Source organism: Protopterus annectens, chromosome 12.part0 (assembly GCF_019279795.1).
Source record: "Protopterus annectens isolate FY-2018-M chromosome 12.part0, PAN1.0, whole genome shotgun sequence".
In the NCBI taxonomy this organism is placed as follows: Eukaryota; Metazoa; Chordata; order Ceratodontiformes; family Protopteridae; genus Protopterus; species Protopterus annectens.
Window position 1 is genome coordinate 533,618,765 of NC_056746.1, and position 19,932 is coordinate 533,638,696.

The 19,932-nt window shown below is 36.8% G+C and overlaps 1 protein-coding gene across 5 annotated transcripts in view; it reads right to left on the minus strand.

Annotated features, from left to right (window-relative positions):
• SUN1 (Sad1 and UNC84 domain containing 1) overlaps positions 1-19,932 on the minus strand; it is a 2,891,160-nt gene that overhangs the window by 2,255,970 nt on the left and 615,258 nt on the right. For all 5 annotated transcript variants that reach the window (XM_044089680.1, XM_044089681.1, XM_044089682.1 and 2 more), the window contains one exon: positions 7,178-7,271. In XM_044089680.1, the coding sequence (XP_043945615.1) occupies positions 7,178-7,254 (77 nt within the window). In that variant the 5' untranslated portion in view covers positions 7,255-7,271. Of the gene's footprint in view, positions 1-7,177; positions 7,272-19,932 lie in introns of those variants that run through there.

Genomic DNA, 19,932 nt, shown 5'->3' on the forward strand with positions numbered 1-19,932 from the left:
TTCTTCTCATATTTTACCTTACTCTTCCATACTTTCAAGAAGCCATGACATGACATGCCATATGCACTGACTTGCATATCAGTTCGTTTTTACCTTTTTAAGAAACCCTTTCATCCAATGATGGCCTGAAGAGAAATTATGATCAAGAAAGAAGTGCAGTGTTGCTGTTCGACTTTAGTTTTCCTTGCATCCTTTCAACACATCTTACATAGCCAAGATAGCACAGCAATAACCATTTAGGAAATAATTCAATTAAACCAGAGGCCTCTACAGCCACAGGGCTATAAATTTTCCCCAACCTTTTAAACCAATCATGACCTGAACAAAAATCATGAGAAACAAAAGCATTTAAATTTTTTTTTTCTTCTTTCAAGGAAGTCATAAGTTGTGCCCACAGATTAAGCTTTAAAGCTGATAAAATAGCAGCTCACAACAAACAAACAGAATAATTGCTTGTGAGAATACACCAATCCAATCTGGGAATACTGACCACCCCCCCCCCCCCCAAAAAAAAAAAAAAAGTTACTGCCTCTGCATCCCTCCAGTGTTAGACTGGGATGAAGGGTTCAAATGGCCACAATCCCGTATTTCAAGCGACTGCTGTCAAACATGCACACAGCATGCCACTCCACCCCTAAGGCAGCCAACCTGTATGTGCGGCTGATGTGTGACTGTGAAAGCGAAAAATTATTGCAGTAATGTATTCCACTTTGTTGCTCCTAGGCAGTACACTGCCCCAGCGCAAGCTATCGTAACCTTCTTTGTATAAGTCGAAGGTCTGTGAAAAATGCAAAACATGCACACTCTACAAACAAAAACTGCTACAGCCAAGAACTCAACCTGAGCAAAACACAGTGAAATGGCAATGCTACAAACTGCACCACAAAGGCAATTAACAGTTCCTTTCATACACATCCTTTTCCTGCCAAACCACCAAAGGTAGCCATCTTTCATGTGCAAGATCTATGTGATAGCAAGTGAAAGAAAACATGGCCAACTTGTTGCTTGCACAATCCAACCACATCCCCCCAATACACACACACACAAACTCACACCAGTGCAACGACAATGCTAATAATGCTGGTGTGCTAGTAAGTGAAATCAATTATTCCCAGCTTGTTACTCATACAGCAACACACACACACACAGATCTACAGACACACACAAAACCCATGGCAGTACTAGCTTTACAGTGACTTCAGCGACACAGTGTACAACACCAGAACTGGCACCCCAGATCAGGGACTGTTTAGCAGTCATCAAATAGCAGCCAGGGTAAGTCGCTTATTTACCTCATTGAGAAATAATGCATACCTGCCACTGTCCCTGATTTCACAGAATGCCCCTGATTTTGCCTCAATTTTACTCTGTCCCTCATAAAAAGTTTGATTAGCTGGTAAATCATTCAAGATTATGGACAGTCAATACGTCCAGACATCACAGTTTCATACTTTTTATTTCTCAAAAAAAAAATACATGTTGATGCAAAATGTGTTATTCTATTAACTTTTTAAGTGAATTAGAGTAATACTTAGAAAGTGTTTCTAATTTTGTGCCTTTATTCTATTACTTTCTGTTTTGCTCAAAAACTGAATTGTTGAGCAAAGAAGTTTAGAGCTGTATTTTTTGATGTCCTGCTAGTATTTATAAAACTCCCTGGGGGACAAAAAACATCCCTGCAGATAAGAGCATTAGCTCTTCTTAAAATCCAAGGTAAGCACTGGAATTGATCACTTTGGGCTGTTAATCTCTAACACTTACCTTGCCCATGTTCATTCACTGATTATCAGCCTTATCTTAACTGAGTCATATTAGAACCCCGTTCCACATACAGTGTGACCTGAAAATTAAAAATTCTTTTTCCTCCTTATTTTCCCCCCAAAAGCAGTAGCTTTTGTGGGGCTCCTACACAGTCAACGATAATGGAGAACCCCCCCTGCAACTACAGGTATGACAGGTGCCTAAAGCTGGCTATGATTTTACTTTTAGAAGAGGGGATGCCCACCATCAGGATTTAACTAAGTCACGAGTACTATGTCAATGGTAAAATATTTGATGAAATTGTGAATGCTGTTAACTGACAAAACACTTACTATAACCAGAGATACCAGTATCTCCTTTACAACTCAAAAATAAGAGTCATTACCCACCTGATCCATGGTTCATTAAGTACATAAGATTGCTGTGCTAGCTTTTATTGGTTTGGCAAACACGTAACAAAATATCAAAATCTGAAAATTTGCTCTGGTCTGGTGTGGCTACTGGTTCACCAGTGCTTAAAACTAGCTATGGAAATATTTATGCAAGACTTAAGTATGCCAAGATTAGAGGTATACAAGGCTCAAAAATTGACAGTTAAGACAGAAGGAGATTAGATAAAAATGAGGATGCATAACCAAATCTGCAGGAAAGTCTCCAGGAACAGATAGATGGTATTCCTGTGGAGGTTTGCAAGTTATGAGGGAAGTGAGTGAAAGATCTGGAAGGTTTTGTTTTAACAGTATTTTAAAAGAAGGGAAGCACCAGAATCTCAGAAAAAAGCAGTGGTTGCTGTAATACCTACAGATGGTAAAAACCCATCAGACCCAGCTTCATATAGACCCAATTCAATTTTAAGTGCATGTATGTCTATGCTAGCTAAAAGAATAGCAAAGATTATGTCAAGATAGATAGATAGATAGATAGATAGATAGATAGATAGATAGATAGATAGATAGATAGGGACCAATGTGGTTTTGTGGAGGGGAGGCAAACATCTAACAACATTAATAAAACAATGATCCAGAGGGAAGCAGAAGGCAAGAGAATACCATTGAAGGTCTTGATGAACAGAAAGCATTTGGAGTAATTAATTCAAGGATATAGTTGGTGTGGTATGGTAATCAAAAGATGGTTTAATTTGCAGATGATATTACTTTGCACCTAATGAATCCAGAAAGGGACATCAGTGTTGTTGAACATTTTGAAACAGTTTGAAGTCTTTTCAGAATATAAAACTAAAGATGGCAAAACAAACTATACCCGTAAATTATGTACGCACACATGAACTGGTTCAGCAAAACCCATATTTATGGAAGATAAGAGGAAGTATTTAGGCATGTGGATAAAAAGGTTTCTGTTATGGCAGCTAAGGATATGTGGGATGAGAGACTAAAAGGAGAATACAAAAATTGAGAAGCTGAAAGTTCTTGTTTATATGGACAGTAAGATGCAAGCAGTGAAAATGTTAATTTTATACTACGTCAGACATATTTTTTACCAACAGTGGAGAAGTTGTGGACAATAATAAAGAGTTGAAGGAATTCATCTGGGAGGGAAATAGGGCAAGGGTTAAGTGGGATACGCTGATCTTTCCAAAAGAACAAGATGGTTTAGGATTAACTGATTTTAAGGGATATTTTAGAACTACACAATAAAAGCACATATACCCAACACGAGCAGAAAATTATTTGAAGTGGAAAAGGATGAAGAAGCAGGAAATTCAACAAATGAGACATAGTGGGATGTTAGATGCAGATCCTTAAGGAGAATAACAGCCATACAGAATATTATAATTCATAAAGTAGCAAATGGAGGTGTGATAGGAGTGCAATGAGCTGGTATATTTTAAAAATTCCCTGTGGAGTACTCTGTCAGACATAGTGGATAAGCAAATGGGTGTAACCAAGGTAATTATTCTTTTGAACTAGGATCTACACTGCCTAGAAATAGTAAGGCCTTGAAAAGTGGTGGCGGCCAAAAACGCAATTACTACAAAATGGAAATCAAAGTGTAAACCAACCATATTTAAAATATTGAATATTGTGACAGATATAAAAGAACAGGAAGTGGGATCGTTTAAAAAGGGAAGGAGAAAATTATACAGAAATAAATGGAAATTAGGGATACAATGTGTGCAGAATAATGTCCTGGAAGAAGAGTGAGGTTTAAGGGAAGACAGGAATTTAGCAACTTATGTAATGATGGACTTATGATGGTCAGAAAAAGAGCATATGTAATGTATAATGTATGTAACTGGAAACATTATTATGGTTTGTTTTCTTTTATATTGTATGTTTGCTTAGGTCTTAAGTGATAACTTAATAAAGGTGCTGGGGGAAAAAAAATCTTATATCCATATCTTCCATTTTTTTTCTCAGTCTTTCCTCATAGTTCTAATCATTACACCTCTCTGTACCTTTGCATACCATTTAAATAATACACCTGCCTCATTTTTAATACTATTCACATGTACTGAAACAAGCATTAAATCCACACAAAGGCCCAAAAATCAAGGACAGTTTAAATATTGCTCATATAAAAAATTGTTAGAATGAGTTTTCCACTGGCATACATTTTCTGAACGACACAATCTGAAACTCAAATGTCTTGTCATTTTTAGAGATTTTAATCCTGAATGATTTGCCAGAATAAGAGCCAAAAATCTGGGTATTCAGCAAATTTCTTGGCAGTTGAAAGGTGTAATTAAAATTACTTTTATTTATAGTTTAATTCATCTCCACAAACTATGTTGTTCTTTTCCTAACAAAACTTCCACCAGCCCCATCTTCCTCTTCTCCCTCTGCCATAACACTTAATACCTTATACTGATTCTACACTTCCATTTTAAAACCTGTATTCTTCGTAGAATTTTGAGTCTTTCTTCACAAAAACATTTTAATCTCAACACTTATCTCTACAGTAGTGTCAGTATGTTTTGCATTTTCATGTACACATTGTTGCGCTTGCACAATACATATATTTGTCTAAACAATTTTTTACATTGGATCATTTCACATTTTTCTCCATTTCCCCTACTATCTCATCAGTTCCTCCATCTGTTCTCTTTAAAAGTTTCCAATTTTTCTTCATTATCACTGGATATCCTAAAACTGGACCTGCATATATATATATATATATATATATATATATATATATATATATATATATATATATATATACATATATATAAACTATTGGCACCAGTTAATCAAGTCTTTCCATTTAAGCTTCTGAAGAACTGCAGGCTAGAAAAATTTTCTCTGCTAGTTGAAGTTTCAAATATTACTTCACAAAAAATTCAGAACCCAAGCGAATCAATGGTCTCCTATTTCTCATAACAAAATCAAAGATTAAATATCAAAGTATCCCAAATTACATACCTACTTAATGGAATAGCAGTCTGTGATGTTACTTTGACCACAGGCTTCCTTTTGCCCCTTAAATGTTTGGAATTGACATCTTTTGGGATTCCAGCAGCCATTGCTGCAGAGCGCCATCTTCTGCTGTCATGCCTTCTTCCCTTTCCCCTTACAGCGCATTAGTTGCATATATCCTCCTCCAACTTCCTGTGTTGTAGCACATTCTTCTATTCCACATGCAATGGATCAGCCAGACATTGCTCTCGTTCCTGATTTTCACATTGCAGGACACGGTCATTCCATATTTCTGCATCAATTGTACTTCATCCAACAAAACTCCAGATGATAATTATTGTGGGTTCCTCCAGCTAATAGTCAACTATCTGCAATGCAATTCAACATACTTCCAAGCATCTCATTCACTCTTTCATCCTCCATGCCTCATCATCATCTGCGGGTGAAAACAGAAGAGGGAAGTTCCCAAATGCATGGTCAAGGTTCTCCTGGTCAGTCTGAACACTAATTTGGGTCACTCCTGCAAAGAGGTCATTGACCTGCTGGGATTGAACTGGTTAACAAAATATAAATAAATGCACCTGAAGAGACGATAAATCAGGATTCAGCCTTGTAACATCACATTCCAGAGCAAAAACAAGGCAGATGTACTTAAGCCTAACACAACTCTGGTTACAATCTGACAGAGACAAAACAAACTAGTCAAAAACTGAAGAGGAAATACCAAAATGATTTAACCAGGATGCCACATCCATAGTGTTTATGGCTGCTGAAACATCCAGCAGGACCAAACCCAACAGTGATGGTCTCCTTTTTTATAAGATTTAATCTAATTTAATAATGGTAAGTCTCAGTGCAACAATAAGAATGGAATCCAGACGGACAGATGAATCACTTCTCAAATTACTGGCAGAAAACGCAAAAAAGTAAAACACAAGGAAATTAGTTTTTAATTTTTTTAAGTAAAGAAAATAACATTATCTGATGGAAAATCTTTCTTCTATGAATCTGCAAAGTCCATTTTGCAACAAGCACCAACTCTACCCCACAGTATTGCAGTTATCAGCGAGTACTACTTTTAAAGCCAAACAGACAATAATGGAGACAGTAAGACTAGGAAAGCACATCTTGGCCTCTGGGCATAATTACAAAGGACTGAAATGCCAGTAGGTCAAAATCTTAAAGCATGTAAAACTTCTGGTTTTGCTCAAACTGCAGATACTTCAATACAGTTAAACTTACAGCTCCATTTCGATCACACAATGAAGGTTTAATGACCTACTAAAACTCCATAATCTTTAAAAAAAATTGCTGTTAAATCTTAATTCTATTTTCATATAATTTTCATTCCCTTAACTCACATCAGAACCAAGGGGCCCTTAATTTCCAAGAGTCACATATGTAAAAATGGCAACAAATTAGAGGACCAGGAATTAAGAAAATATGTCAACCTATAATACTGTGGTAACAATGCTCCTAATTATTTTTTTCCGAACAAACACTTTTAAAAGTTAATTTCTTACAGACATCAGTATCAAAATAGTTCCAGTCCAGAATAAATCACTTTGAAAGAAAGTTAAACACCGAAAACAAAACACATCTGCAGATAGGGGCTCACTCTAAACTGTCAGTTTCCACTGCATAAAAAAAGACAGCCATAAAAAAAGGACTTCATAATAAGTATTTGTTTATAAAATTGTTAATGATAAAAGTCTCAAACAAAATTATTAAAAAAAAAATTTTTTTTTTTTAATTCGTACATTTAGGAGTGGATCATAGTAGGTAGTAAGCACAATTTTCCAGGCAAATTACTCAAAAAAAGAAGCTACAGTTTAAATAACCCTCGGTACAAGATGTGATCCCAGGCAAAATACAGACAAAAGGAATTAATGAAAAACTAAGGTAGAATAAGGCAATCAACATCTCTAGTTATCTTTAAGCCCTCTTTACATGCATGAAATCTGTGTGCAATTTTTTCCAAAGCAAGGAAAGCACTGCAGTCGAACATGCCTATAGAAACAATAGTGAAGAACTGTGCTTACCTGAGGGAGTATGTATAGCCAGTGTTGTCTGGTGCATGTTGAGGTGGAGTATATGTATGAAGATGGGAAAAATCCATATTCAGTATTTCATATTCTACAAAAAGGATAAAAAAAAATGCTTCTATGACTCAGGGATACTTGTATTTCAGAGATGAAAACACCTTTCAATATTCAGCCTGTCTGACAAGTAAAGCAGCACAAGTAACTGAAACGAAAATTAAAACAGCTTTATATTTCATAGCAAGCACCCAACCAAAGAAATGAGAGCAGAAAACACCGCCATTTAAGAGGGCAGGGGAAAAGTATCGACATCTTGACCAGAGGACTGTTGCTGCTTAAGGGAAAAGATAATCTTTTTCATCACTTCCTTCTGTTATGCCCTTAGCATTCCCACTCACTCTTCAGAAGACTGAACCCAAACAAATATTCACAGTTTCAGAAAATATGCAGCTACTCTGGACAAAGTTTAAAAAAAAAAAAGGTTTACATATGAAATTAAAACAAAATTTACAAACATTTACACTGCATTTATAGCCTGATAAAGAACTCACATTAGTTAAAATTCCACTTAAACAGGTCTGCTCCACTGGAGCAGCTGTGGCCCTGTTAAATGACTATGGGGTTTATGTACCAAACTCAGCATCCGAGTGTCACCAGAAAAAAGTAAAACCTAAGATGCTGACAGCTACTCTAGCTTTGGGGACAGGGGGTTGTGTAGTCCTTCGCTGTATGAAGCATTCCCTGAGTGGAGATCAGGGCATGACCTAAGTGTACTGTGCAAAAGTTAAACATGTGAAAAGATATGCCAAGACATGATACAGACAGCAAGATGTCAATTAGGATTTGGTTTGCTCATATTACACAGCTAGCATGCAAAAACATGCCTAAGAAATAGCAAATAGTAAACGAGATGCAATTCAGAGTATCAACTGCAGGAAAGCCACACAATGAAAGACCAAACTGATAAAAAGGATAAGACAAGACACCTCTTCTTGATTTTAACTTTCTTTACAGAATGGGCAACCTGTACATCACCACCTTGAATGGAGAAAGTACTGTTGCACAAGCCCTACTTACCTGTAAAAGCAGATGTTTGAATTCCTCACTCCCTCAGTGGCATTTTGGGTTATCTTCCAAGGTAACAGAGTACTGGCCAGCTTTCAAAAGCTGGGGGCTCCCCTTCTCATCCTGCGTCAGCTGACAGGCTGAGCATATTCTGACACTGAAGTCTTAGGCTGTGACAGGAAGTCTTTTTCTGCTTTCTGAAAAAGAAAGTCCTCCGACTCTTCACAGGATCCATTGCTGACATTCCTAGCTTACTGATCAGACAAGTCCCATTTGAGGACCCTCATGAATGGAAGCTCTATTTAAAAGTCTTCCAGGACTTGACCCAGATGTGGAGAACACTTCAATTAGATCTGTTCACCTCCTTTCAAAACAGACAACTGAAAAAGTTTGGTTCAAAGACATCCTTGCAGCAATGCTTGCGAGACAGAAGCTTTAGAATTCCCATGGTCATAAATACTATCTAATGTCTGGCATTACTGACCAGCTTTAATCCTCAATAAATTACAATCCTAGGGGAGAGAGCAGCAACATATAGCAATACAAGGGGTAGAAAAAGAGGCATGCCAGGGTGACAGTTGCAATGCCTCACACACTGTGTTTTTTATTCATTTGCTCAAAATGAAACATTTGAGGTATATTCACTCAGAATGGCTGTAACTGCTGGGAGGGATGTGTGTGTGTAAGATATACGCTTGTATGCATACAACCACGTGTAGACATTAAATACTTGTATAACTTATATTTTGGATGCAAAATACTTTCAACAACTACATATGCTACAAGTCTGAAACATTTGGTGGAGGAACTATTTTAAATCCTAAACATTAAATACAGAGTAATAAAAAAATACACAAAACAATTTAACAGACCACCCATTCTCCAAGTACAATAATGCCCTCCAGGGTGCATACTACTGGGGAAATCACTCCCTTCCAGAGGTGTGAAGGCCCTCTTCCTGCAGCTTCAGGGCTCAACACCCCTGGGAAGCCATGAATTCCCCCAATAACACGCCATGCTGTGCATTACAGCTTGCATATTTCTGTGAAGTGATGTAGCAGGTTCTCCATGCATCTACTCACCATCATTATTTAAATATTGATTCAAAGGCTGCACAACCTCAGGGAAAGAAATAAGTTGCATGCTCAGTCATTCTTTTCAAAATGTTAGCATTATGCAGATTTCAGCTTTTCATTTTGGTCTCCCATTGCTCATAGTGTCCACTTCTGACAATCTGCATGGAAAACGAAAAATCCTTACTAGGCAGAGAAAATCACCAACAGCTTGCAGACTCTTCTGGGTCTATATCACATCAAAGTTGTACAAGTTTGACAGATGTAATATCATACCCAAAAGTCCAAAATGCAAAAATAGCAAAGTCACGGCACATCGATTTTTTTCCCAGGGGAAAAAAAATGGGTGGGTCATTTTTGGTGCTTGCTTTGCTATTTCCTCCACTGTGGTGCGATCTCGGAGTTGGTATATTTAAGTTGGGGGGGGGGCAACTCCCCCACTTTAGTTTTAGTTTAAGGCAGTAGTGTCCAGCCCGCGGGCCGCATGCGGCCCTCAGAGCTCTTCCATGTGGCCCGTGACCCTTAAATTTAAATTTAATTTCACTTTTTTCCGTGTGTTTACACGTCCGCGTAGTTTTACTCTTCTGCGCCAACTTTCTTTTTTTACGTTTTTCCATACCAGCGTCTTGCGCTGGTATGCTATCTGAAAACACTGTTCGGGCGCTTTTTATAAGAAAAGCTGCAGGAAGGAGCGTAGCCGTAGATCGTAGCGTAGCCGTGGAAGAGAGAGGATTTATTTTATTTTTCATTGTGTACACACCGACTACTCACAACGAAAGGTAAGTTACAAGATGAAAGTGTTTTGAAGTTAGTGCTTAGGCTAGATTCGAAATAAGGAACTGCTTATATGCATTCACATAGCTTGTCAGTGATGATCGTCTCACATTCAATAACTTTATGTAACTGCTTTTTCATACATATATGTGCTTCACTACCTACCAGCAAGTATGGTAATGAGCAATACATATTCTCATAAAGGCAGGAACAGCAATCAGAAGTTAAAGCTGATAAATATCATGAGATTTATGTATTTCAGGATAAATAATATTCATTCAGTTTCTGGAAGTCCCCCTGTACTGATTTGCTGAGGATTGCTTAAGAGACAACACTTGTTAGTAACTGCACCTGTTCTGTGACCTAGGAAAAAATGTTTACTTACAGCGCTAGAACAATGACAGCTATTTGTAAAACCCCGGGTGATCATTGTGGCATTGCATGGAAATTCGTGCTCTTCCTTACACGGAATTACTATGATGGAAAAAGATGACATGAGGAGGATATTAACGATACATTTAAGAGTGTTTTATAAAGCAGTAAAGAAGGTAAAAGTAATAAATTGTTAATGATCACGGGGGGGGGGGGCATAGAGTTAGGTGAATACAGAAAGGACAAGTCAGTGAAGAATGAGGGCCTTTGTGGAAATGTAAGAGTGCAATAAAACTTTTAGAAACATTGAAAGTGCCAAAGTGTTGAATAATTAAAGAATATGTGGAATGAACAGCATGGAAATGTTTTGAATAATGCTGTGATATGTAGGATTTGGGTAATTAAATGTTTCTGCTGTGTTAGCAGCCACATGCTGGAACTGTTTTCATGTGCACATATTGGACACATTAGAAAGAAGAACACTCCTATTTCCTGTATGCTGTTCATTGTGCACACATTTTCTCTGTGCAGCAGTTGATGTAGTAATTTATTCTCATGACACCGATCATCTATGCCTCTCCTTTGCAGACTAAGTTTTTATGTTGTTTAGCATTTTTGTGTAGTATAAAATCTGTGTTACTGCCTTTATTTCATCTGTTTGTTGTAGCAGTTGTTCTTTTCTTAGATTGTAGCTACTCGATATCAAACTAGTTCCTCTAAGATTGTGATTCTGTGCAGGGCCAAAGACATTCTGATAATTCCTTTTTAGCAAATATGACTATACTTCTCCTTGCGTTGTCACATTCTGGAGAAATCTCAATGCCTCAACATGTCCTGAACTCTTCTTTTTCTTTTTAACACTTCTGCTTTTAATATCTTTAAGAAAAAAAAAGTTACGCTGGAAAAAAAAACTGCCTGTCTTTGAACCAGCAGACCTGTATCTTTCATGCAAACCTCATCTTAATGGTAGTTAACTGAGGAAACAAGTTGTGCTACAAGCTCTGATATGTAAGCGTTTGTACAGTGTTTTATGCTGAGGATGAGTCGCCATTGAAAAACAAAAACATATTTCATGGCCTTATGCTTGCTGTTTTTGTTACAGTACTGCTTCCATTGTTTTACCCTAATTGCCCAAATGTTTTGGAACATTGTATACATTGGGTCTTCACAGATAGTTATTATACTCTGGAAATACGCATTAAACTTAGATGGTAACTGTGGTGTTATTTTTGGTAAGAAAATGTTATTAACTAATTTGGCAAAACTTAAGCATCATCATTAAGAAATGCCGATAGGATGTTTTTTTTTTCTTTTTTTGGGGTTAGAGCTGCCTTTTTAGACTGTTGATGTGTGAGGACTGTAAGAAGCCTAGGCTTACATTCATGGTATTTTTTTTAGCCCATATTTTTTCCATACAACCAAGTCAGAGGAGGGTAGAACAAGGACATGTTGGGAAATGTTGCTTGTTGTTCTGTCCATGAAGGACATGGGTGCTAAATTGTGTGTGTCTGGGGTGGGGGTGATTTGTGGTTTCTCATCCATTTTCCAAATTTCGTTTGAATGCAGTAAGTCTAATCTGGACAAAGCTATAATGAATACTAAACTTTACTAAGATGTTAGAATGGATTTAACTGTTTTTTAAATAATTAGAAAGAGATATTGAAGTTTAGGTGAAATATTATGCATTTATTAATTTATTTATATTATTTATTAATTTATTTATTGTTCAAATTAACCTACAATACAGCCACATTAGTCCACATAAAGCAGTGTTTTTTTGCTCTTTAGTTAATGTGAGACCTTTTTTTTTTTTTGCTCTTCAGTTAATGTGAGACCTTTTTTTTGGTCCTCACCTGCCGTTTGCCCCCAGACCATTTTTGTTAACCCAATGCGGCCCTTGCAACTGAAAAGGTTGGACACCCCTGGTTTAAGGTTTATGTTTTTTTTTTTTTTTTTTGTTAGGGAACAGCAATTTTTTTTCCCTGGGGAAAAAAAACACTGTTTTGTGTGTTAATTATTGTGCTGTTTCAGACTTTTGGGTTCAATATTACATCGTTCGAACTTCTACAAGTTTGATGTGATATAGACTCGACTCTTCTCACTACACCAGTATTGGAGTGTGCTCAGTGAGTGGTTACTCCCATAGGAATGGGGAAAACACCATATCTGGGCAATGAGGAGTGCTATATTACATAGGATGGGGTAAACAGACCATCGTGTTGAGGAGAAAAAAAATTCTGCTTGTGTGTATTACATAAGAAAAGGTACAATGTCAAGTAAGATGTGGAGCTTGTGCACAATGTCCTTGCATATTGGAAACAAACTATGGAGATGGAGAATGGTATTTTGGAAGTGTAACTGTCAATCTAAAGGCATTGTTTATCTTGCTAAGTGCTCAAGCTGTCTATCTTTCTACATGGGCAAAACTGAGAGATATTTCCGTAGACGTACATATAAGCACAACTATGAGATAGGGAAGAGAAATGAAAACAAAGCACTTTTTAAGCATTCTAAAATATGCGTAAAATGTAATAAATTTCAGTTTGGTATTCTAGATCAAGTGAAATACAACCCAAGAGGGGGTGATGCTAAAGATAACTTAGAAGTGAAAACAGGTAAATGGCAATTAAGACTTCATGCCTTTCAAGATCCTGGTTTAAATGAACAAATTTCTTTTAAATAAGAGGTCTGCAACAGAGTGATATTTTTATTTTACGGTTTACATTTCTCAAATGTTAACTATGTGAGAAATAATTCCTTGACTTTTTAAATGTTTTAATATTTTTATTGTTCCATGAATTTACATTGTGAGACTTAACCATATTTTTTATGTCTAGATTTTTTATGCTCAAAGGCATTGCATCTTTAAATCAGACATATTTATTGTTTAATTAACAGATTAGGAAGTAAGCTTTGAGTTAATTTCATTATACAAGGGGAGGGTTGATTTCATTCATTCATTCTGAAGCCTTGCATTGAATAGGACGAAAGTGCTCAATATTTTATCTTTAAAATAAACATTATCTTGGGAACTGTTTTTGACTTAGAACCTTCACTCAGGCTGCTTGTGGTACAGTCTTGGTCTTATTGCCCCGATTTCCAACTACTGCAAGCACACTTTTTTGAGCAGTTAGTAACCTTGTTCAATGCTAAAACAAAATTGCATTCTACATTTTGTAAGTGCTATAACACAAAAAATTCCAACCACTAAGTACTCTTTCAGAAGCAGCTATCGTTTGTCACCTTGGGCACCAAACCATCAAAAAGGTAATTTTACATAAAGCAAATAGTTTAAGTGTCTGTGGATAATAACAGGTTACACAACTGCAGAGCTACTTAAATGTTACAGAAATGCTAGAAGAAACCCTAGCTGAAAAGGTGCACTGCATCGTTTACTGCTGCAAGACCACAGTAGTGTGTGTGTGTGTGTGTGTGTGTGTGTGTGTGTGTGTGTGTGTGTGTGAGCTGGTGTTATACTAATAAAATCCACAGCAGCAATACATAGAATACCCAAACTACGACTCTGCTAACAAATTCCACATACTGCAATGACTTCTATAACCAAACATTCACCATTTCACCAAAACATCTCATAAGACATGGCTTACAGTCAACCAGCACATTAAACATCTAGATAAATGAACAGAGCAATGCTTACTGCTGCGAATCCAAATCTGTCATGTGAAATGTAAAGGTTGCTCATTAAGAAAAATGAAGTTATAAAGTCAGCAAATGGTTTAATTATAAATTCAAAATATGAAAATGAGTAGTGCCACTACTGCACATACCTATAATACCACAAAGATGCCCACTATTAAATTTTACACTGCACATTAAGTAAAAATGCTACTGGGCATCAGATAAAAAGATGCAACATAATTCTGTTAGAACAGCGACGACAGAACAGATGAAAGCACAACCATACTCTAATGCTACTACACTGGCTTCAACAAGGGCTGAGGTACGTGCTATTAATTTCACAAGAATAAATGCTGCTGGGAATGATGCTCCAGCCTGAGAGCACTTATGAACATGCCCTACCAGCTACTCTCTCAAAGGACCGATTTGTTCAAGATACACATTTACAAACTCCTTAATTAGGTCTTCAATGAGTCTGCTACTTTTCTAGAAAGAATCAAATGCCCATCCACCCATTCATCCAATCTAGCCTTCCTTCCTTATGTCTAAAGGAATTTAATTCCAGATTGTACCTTGTCCACCTATGGAAAGCTCTGCTTGATAGCAAAACAAGATGAGGAGGAACCACTGTTTCTGGTCACAATATTTTGATGTTTTTTTTCTATCCACATAGATTCAGCATTATCATGATTTTATAAATTTAAAAATAAGAACGAGATCTCCTCTAAAAACTTACTGTATTGTTATCAAGTTTCCCCAAAATGATCCTATAACGTAACTTCCTCACATTCCAAATCTGTCTGGTAAAATATATTTAAACCCTTTCTAAACTACTGATTTGTGAAATATATGAACAAAGAAATACACAATACTCAATAGTTGGTCTTACACATATTTTAGAGCTATGCGGTTGAGGCTCCTACACAACACAAGCAGAAAGTTATAAATAAAGGTGGAAAGAAATGATGATGAAGCGGGGGGGCTCAAGAAATAAGGAGAGAATGGGATTATGAATGCAGATTAAGGAGAATAACAGCCATAAAGAATACTATATTCATAAATTTACATAATACTAAATTCATAAATTTGTAGAAAGTATTCAAAAAACTTGAAACAGGAATGGAAAAAGATTTTGCCAACAAGGAGGACCGCAAGCAGGGGTACAGAAAACAGACAAGGGAGATGGAATTTAATGGAGAAAAATGGCAGGGGAACCAAGGTACTGGAAGCAAATAATTAGAGAGGGAAAGGTAACAGAGTGGGACAGAGTCAATAAATAATTTAGGCTGCAGGTTTGAGACAGTCTTTCCTTTTAGGGACTGATATTAGAGTACAGGCAAAGAGAAAAGGCTAGGGGAGTCCTGAGTGAAAAGACCTGCTCTGGTACAGCTTTATTTGAGTCTAGAAAAGCTGCTGCTGTTTAAAAAGTGATAACTAGTAGGGTATATAAAATATTGCATGATTACTATTATCAATCACAGGAGGTTGGAAGAGACTGGGAAGACAGATGGATAAAGCAACTTACAAGTGAACAGTGGAAGGACGTATGTGTGGCAACCCAACTATGCAAGAAAGTCCAGGTGGTTTAGGATTTTTGCTTGTAGGTGTCTGCATAGGTATTTTCAAACTCCAAGACGATTCATAGAATTTTTCCTCCGATAGATAGCAAAGTTTGGAGGTATGATGGATAAGAAAGGGGTAACAGAGAAAATTTGTTGTTGTTTGGAGTGTAACCAGCTGGCTGACTTTAAAAATTTCCTTCAGAGTATTTTGCCAGAAATACTGGGGAAGCAAATGGCTGTAACCAAGGAAAAGGTTCTTTTGAGACGGGACAAAGGATTTGAATTGCCTAGACGAAGTAAGGCCTTCTTAAGTTTAATTCTGTTGCTGTCAAAAAATTACAATAAAATGGAATCAAACCTAAACCTACTGTATTTGAAGTACTGAATACTGTAAAAGAGATGAAAGAAAAGGAAGTGGGATCTTTAGAAAAGGGAATGAGCAAATTACACTGAAATAAATGGAATTTCTGGGAATGATACATGCAAAATAATATCCATGAGGAGCGAGGTTTATGGGAAGGTATTACTTGAACAATTTATTTAATGCTGGTCTGAATGATGGTCAATATAAAAAACAGATTGAGGTAGAACATGTGTAAATAAAGAAAATGTTAATATGGTTGGTTTTCTCTTCATTTAATGTATGTGTGCCTATGTCTTAAGTCAGGGGTGTCCAACCTTTTCAGTTGCAAGGGCCGCATTGGGTTAACAAAAATGGCCTGGGGGCAAACGGCAGGTGAGGACCAAAAAAAAAAAAGGTCTCACATTAACTGAAGAGCAAAAAAAAAAAAAGGTCTCACATTGACTGAAGAGCAAAAAAAAAACACTGCTTTATGTGGACTAATGTGGCTGTATTGTAGGTTAATTTGAACAATAAATAAATTAATAAATAATATAAATAAATTAATAAATGCATAATATTTCACCTAAACTTCAATATCTCTTTCTAATTATTTAAAAAACAGTTAAATCCATTCTAACATCTTAGTAAAGTTTAGTATTCATTATAGCTTTGTCCAGATTAGACTTACTGCATTCAAACGAAATTTGGAAAATGGATGAGAAACCACAAATCACCCCCACCCCCAGACACACACAATTTAGCACCCATGTCCTTCATGGACAGAACAACAAGCAACATTTCCCAACATGTCCTTGTTCTACCCTCCTCTGACTTGGTTGTATGGAAAAAATATGGGCTAAAAAAAATACCATGAATGTAAGCCTAGGCTTCTTACAGTCCTCACACATCAACAGTCTAAAAGGCAGCTCTAACCCCAAGAAGAAAAAAACATCCTATCGGCATTTCTTAATGATGATGCTTAAGTTTTGCCAAATTAGTTAATAACATTTTCTTACCAAAAATAACACCACAGTTACCATCTAAGTTTAATCATTATTTCCAGAGTATAATAACTATCTGTGAAGACCCAATGTATACAATGTTCCAAAACATTTGGGCAATTAGGGTAAAACAATGGAAGCAGTACTGTAACAAAACAGCAAGCATAAGGCCATGAAATATGTTTTGTTTTTCAATGGCGACTCATCCTCAGCATAAAACACTGTACAAACGCTTACATATCAGAGCTTGTAGCACAACTTGTTTCCTCAGTTAACTACCATTAAGATGAGGTTTGCATGAAAGATACAGGTCTGCTGGTTCAAAGACAGGCAGTTTTTTTCCAGTAACTTTTTTTCTTAAAGATATTAAAAGCAGAAGTGTTAAAAAGAAAAAGAAGAGTTCAGGACATGTTGAGGCATTGAGATTTCTCCAGAATGTGACAACGCAAGGAGAAGTATAGTCATATTTGCTAAAAGGAATTATCAGAATGTCTTTGGCCCTGCACAGAATCACAATCTTAGAGGAACTAGTTTGATGTCGAGTAGCTACAATCTAAGAAAAGAACAACTGCTACAACAAACAGATGAAATAAAGGCAGTAACACAGATTTTATACTACACAAAAATGCTAAACAACATAAAAACTTAGTCTGCAAAGGAGAGGCATAGATGATCGGTGTCATGAGAATAAATTACTACATCAACTGCTGCACAGAGAAAATGTGTGCACAATGAACAGCATACAGGAAATAGGAGTGTTCTTCTTTCTAATGTGTCCAATATGTGCACATGAAAACAGTTCCAGCATGTGGCTGCTAACACAGCAGAAACATTTAATTACCCAAATCCTACATATCACAGCATTATTCAAAACATTTCCATGCTGTTCAATCCACATATTCTTTAATTATTCAACACTTTGGCACTTTCAATGTTTCTAAAAGTTTTATTGCACTCTTACATTTCCACAAAGGCCCTCATTCTTCACTGACTTGTCCTTTCTGTATTCACCTAACTCTATGCCCCCCCCCTAACTCTATGCCCCCACCGTGATCATTAACAATTTATTACTTTTACCTTCTTTACTGCTTTATAAAACACTCTTAAATGTATCGTTAATATCCTCCTCATGTCATCTTTTTCCATCATAGTAATTCCGTGTAAGGAAGAGCACGAATTTCCATGCAATGCCACAATGATCACCAGGGGTTTTACAAATAGCTGTCATTGTTCTAGCGCTGTAAGTAAACATTTTTTCCTAGGTCACAGAACAGGTGCAGTTACTAACAAGTGTTGCCTCTTAAGCAATCCTCAGCAAATCAGTACAGGGGGACTTCCAGAAACTGAATGAATATTATTTATCCTGAAATACATAAATCTCATGATATTTATCAGCTTTAACTTCTGATTGCTGTTCCTGCCTTTATGAGAATATGTATTGCTCATTACCATACTTGCTGGTAGGTAGTGAAGCACATATATGTATGAAAAAGCAGTTACATAAAGTTATTGAATGTGAGACGATCATCACTGACAAGCTATGTGAATGCATATAAGCAGTTCCTTATTTCTAATCTAGCCTAAGCACTAACTTCAAAACACTTTCATCTTGTAACTTACCTTTCGTTGTGAGTAGTCGCTGTGTACTCAATGAAAATAAAATAAATCCTCTCTCTTCCACGGCTATCGATCTGGCCTACGCTCCTTCCTGCAGCTTTTCTTATAAAAAGCGCCCGAACAGTGTTTTCGCGCATGCGCATACCAGCGCAAGACGCTGGTATGGAAAAAACGTAAAAAAAAGAAAGTTGGCGCATGCGCAGAAGAGTAAACTACTGCGTGTAAACACACGGAAAAAAAGTGAAATTAAATTTAAATTTAAGGGTCGCGGGCCGCATGGAAGAGCTCTGAGGGCCGCATGCGGCCCGCGGGCTGGACACTACTATCTTAAGTGATAATTTCATAAAGGTTTAAAAAACATAGCTGGTCTTAACACAACCTTCTATAATGCTAAAAGAACATTTTCATTCCTACTACCTACAGTATGTATTAGAGTAGAACGCCAATTATTGGAACGTCGGTTAACCAAACGACCGGTTATTCGATCAGCTGTCCCAGAGGTGACACACCATTCAGGAAGTGACCAGCAGGAGTACAGTGTGGGTAGATATGTACAGTAGTGTGTCTGCATACAGAATGCTAAAGCGGAAGCAAACAGTATTAACCCTGAAAAACAAATTTACAAATTACTGAAAGGTTCCAAAATGGTGAGTGTTTCACCAAATTAACACAAGAAAATGACATTGGAGAAATCTACAATATCTGGCTTAAAGAAGCGAAAACCTGCCATTGAGTCTTTCATGATGAACCTTGTTTCGACTGATGGTTCATCAATGCGAAAGACCATGAAGTTATCAGAAAATAAGTAAGATGACACTGTTTACAAGTGGTTTATTCAAAAATGGTCAGTAGGTGAACTGATTTATGGTCCTTTGCTTTGTGAAAAAACGTTACAATTCAGTGAAAAAAAAATCATTGGACCCTCGACAACTTTTCAAGCGAGTACATGGTGGTTGACACTCTTTAAATCATGTCAAAGAATTTGCGAATTACATATCGAAGAAAAACTGTCAGACAAAACTACAGCCAAGACCTTTAAAAAGGCAAAGATTTGGTTGAAGGGTACAGTTTGAACAATATTTACAATGCTGATGAGACTGGGATCAATAGAAAGGCATTGCCTAGAAAAACACTTGCCTCACGATGACAATCTGCTGCACTGCAATGTTTTAAATGTGTCAACATGAACTCCATATGCCTGTTAAATACATGTCACAAAAAAATGTGTGGATGGACCATGCACTTTATCAGCTGTTTTTCTAATGTGTTTGTGCCAGCTAGGACAGAAAACAAAGTTGCAAAAAAAAAA